This window comes from Papaver somniferum, chromosome 2 (assembly GCF_003573695.1).
Source record: "Papaver somniferum cultivar HN1 chromosome 2, ASM357369v1, whole genome shotgun sequence".
Lineage (NCBI taxonomy): Eukaryota > Viridiplantae > Streptophyta > Magnoliopsida > Ranunculales > Papaveraceae > Papaver > Papaver somniferum.
The window spans coordinates 81,267,398-81,270,650 of NC_039359.1; the positions used below are offsets into that span (position 1 = coordinate 81,267,398).

The 3,253-nt window shown below is 37.8% G+C and overlaps 1 protein-coding gene across 1 annotated transcript; it reads left to right on the forward strand.

The window, feature by feature from the left end:
* The first annotated feature begins 457 nt into the window (after positions 1-457).
* LOC113348180 (uncharacterized protein DDB_G0290685-like) lies at positions 458-2,137 on the forward strand. Its single transcript, XM_026591884.1, has 2 exons — positions 458-639; positions 919-2,137. The coding sequence occupies exon 2, from the start codon at positions 936-938 to the stop codon at positions 2,004-2,006; it is 1,071 nt and encodes a 356-aa protein (XP_026447669.1). The 5' UTR covers positions 458-639; positions 919-935; the 3' UTR covers positions 2,007-2,137.
* Positions 2,138-3,253: the final 1,116 nt, after the last annotated feature.

Genomic DNA, 3,253 nt, shown 5'->3' on the forward strand with positions numbered 1-3,253 from the left:
AAAAAAAGAAATAAAATTTTAGAAACTGCCTTGTGATCGGAGAAGGCAATAATTACCAAATTTGATGGCTGCATTACCTAACATCCAGAAACTAAGATTCTCGTCCTGATCTGACCGTCAGAAAGACTTGCGCACATATTGGTAATCCTCCGCATCTTCATGGGGATAGCACGTTGTGTACCACGACGCAACAATCGAACCCACTTGTCTTCCATTTCCTACGTGTCAGATAATCATTGTTTCAATTGTTCAACGGTTCAATCACATTGGGAATTCAGTTCCCCATCACATTGGTAGCTCAGTTCCCACCACACGTTCTACTTCCCTTAAACACCCTCAATAATCAACGTAAGATTTGCACAACACCTAATAAACCCAAGGGGTAATATCGGAATAATAGACATAAAATAACTGATGGCTTTGAGATCCCAACTGTCTTGTTTAAAATTTTCAACTCTCTCTATTCTTCGTCAGCAAAGCCATCATCTCTCAAGAAATAAAAAATACACTGAAAATAAGGGAACTATCAATAGAGTCGTTGACCCTATTGGCTGTTGGCCTCTCTTCTTCACTTGTGCGAAGTTCTTACAGATCATATCATCTTGTTCTACCAAGATCACTGGAATTAAAAACCAAAAGGTAAGTTAAAGATTTCAGATTTTGTTTGATTTTCAGTTGAATTTTGTTTGAGTAATCATTGAATTTTTCTGGATTGCTTTTGATTGTTGGAAGTTTGATTAAGGAACGCAATAGATATTATGCGATGAGTGTACGTGCACTCCACTGGTCGAATTATTCGATGGCCCAATAACACCGTCTACTAGAATCAAAAGTTTTGAAAATTTCGAGATTCTTTTTCCTTTGATTTAGATTGAAGTTTTAAAACTTGTCCATGTTTCTGTGTTTTTTTGTTATTAGGGAGCGAATCGTGATTGATGTTTCAGCAGTCCGGCGGCCGGGGTCAAAGACCCAAAGGGTCTAGAGTTAAACAGGCATTGCAATTTGGTTTACTCTTGGCAATTTGTATATGGGTATTCTATAAACTTCAGCACTCTAATGAGAAAGGGCGAAGTAATGTTGACGGTGCAGAAAGGAGGATTAGTGAAATGTCCCAGACAGCAGACTTGGGACGTAAGGGGAAAGCCGGTGGCATTGTGAATTTGTTCAGAGACCGTAATGGGGTTGAGGATATTGGTGAAAGGGAAGAAGTTGGAGGGGATGGAGATGATGACTTAGATAAGAATGTAGTTGTTCACGAGGTAAATGAAGAATTGATGGGAAGTGTCGTAAACGGTGAAGGAGAGAATGAAGAGGAAATGGAAACGCAAAGAAGGGGAGACCCTATTGATATTAAAGATGGGAATGTAGAGTTTCCGGATACGAATGAGAAAGATATGAATGAAGATAATGCGGAGGAAAATGTCATGAATCATGACGAAGAAGTGGATGACAAGGAATTCAACAAAGATGAAAATGAAGCTATAGGTGCTGAGAAGGAGCTGAATAGACGAGAAGAAGGTTCTGAAGGAAATGCAAATGGAGATGAAAGAATAGATTTAAACAGCCTGGAAGGCTCGACAAATACGCTCGATAAGATGCAAATACAGCCTTATCAAAGGGAGACAACAAATGCTTCTGATACGAGTGAAACGGAAGACGGGGTTGATAGTTTTCAAGATGTCAATGGAATTCCACCAGATGGTCTTCAACTTGTAAAATCTTCTCCCAATGCGGATGAAGCAGACGAGCCTAATGCAAGTTCTGATCAGGAAACCATTTCAAGTTCAGATAATGAGACTGGTCATCGTGAAAATACAACAATATATGAGGACATTGATAAATCATCTGAATTAGATGGTGGAGTTGATGACGAGGTGCAATTTAGCAAGAAAGTGACTGATTCAGAAAACAATGAAGGCAGTGATCCGTTGCAGGAACTTATAGCGCTCGGTAGGATTACCGAACACGCAAATGAACCCTCAAACACAAACATGGCCGATGCATGAGCTGGGTTTGTAGTGTCTTTTTTCTTCATTTGTTCTACCTTGTAACTTTTGCTGGCAAGTTTAATTGTAATTATAATCGGCAAAAATTTAAATCTACAAAATTACCATATGGGGAAAATTTTTCTTACTAGTCAAGGTACTGTGAATAGACCTGTCTGACGGCTGGACATGGTGCCCCAGTTTTACATAGGTCTGCACGTAGAGGATTAAGCGCGCATTCAACTAATCCTGAAATGCACAAACTGATCTTATCAAGGGATGAATTATCAGCGAAATTGCAGCATAACTTGCAACGAGCCACTCTGATGCAGGGCATACTACAATTCCAGAAGATTCCGCTTAGAGGTTTGGCTTCCATGGTTTCCTAGTTTCAGTCTTTCTTATTTTTAGGATTCTTTTAGATTTCCTTTTAGTTTTCTGTTTCCTAGTTTAGTTATTCTTCAAGCCTATATAAAGGCTAGATTAAGTCTTGTAAGAGCTATCTATTACTCAATCAAATTATTAAACACAAAACTTATCATTCTCTTCTTGCTTGAATTCTCTTCTCTTCTTGCTTATAGCAATCTAGTATTGCTTTCTTTTACCTTGTTCCACATTAGTTGGTATCAACCGCTTAGTTTTAGGTTTTCATCCTATAACTTGATCCTTTACATCGCTTCCGCAACACCTTTCAGTCCTTTTTTTTCCTTTTCGTATACAAAAAAAAAAAAAAAAAAAAAAAAAAAAAAAAAAAAATGACTGCTCAACCAGTTACTCTAGCAGCAATCGAAGCTCTCATCAAATCTCATACCGAGATTTTGGCAAAAAACATTACTGAAGCTCTTGAGAAGTCCATGGAGGACAAATTAGGGTTAAGAGATACCAAGCTTGACACCATGCAGAATCAACTTTTGAAGGTTGCAAAACATATAAATCTAGATTTGGATATGCTTGAGCTTGTAGACTTAGAAGGAAAAACTAAAGAAGATATACTTCAGTTTTTACAGAATGATGAAGTACCTGAAGATGTATTGCGTACTTTAAACATTAAGAAACCGTATGAAGGTTTCATAGGTCATTCATAGAAGAAGATAGTTTCTCTTGCACTTGACAGTGATGATGAAGATGAACGTGAGAACGATCTAGAGAAGAATTGGATTGAAGAACGACGTTTAAAAACTGGTCACAACCCTTACAGTTCTTTACTAGAATATAAACTAAAAGCTGATATTCCCAACTTCTCTGGAAATTTTCGTATTGAAGAACTA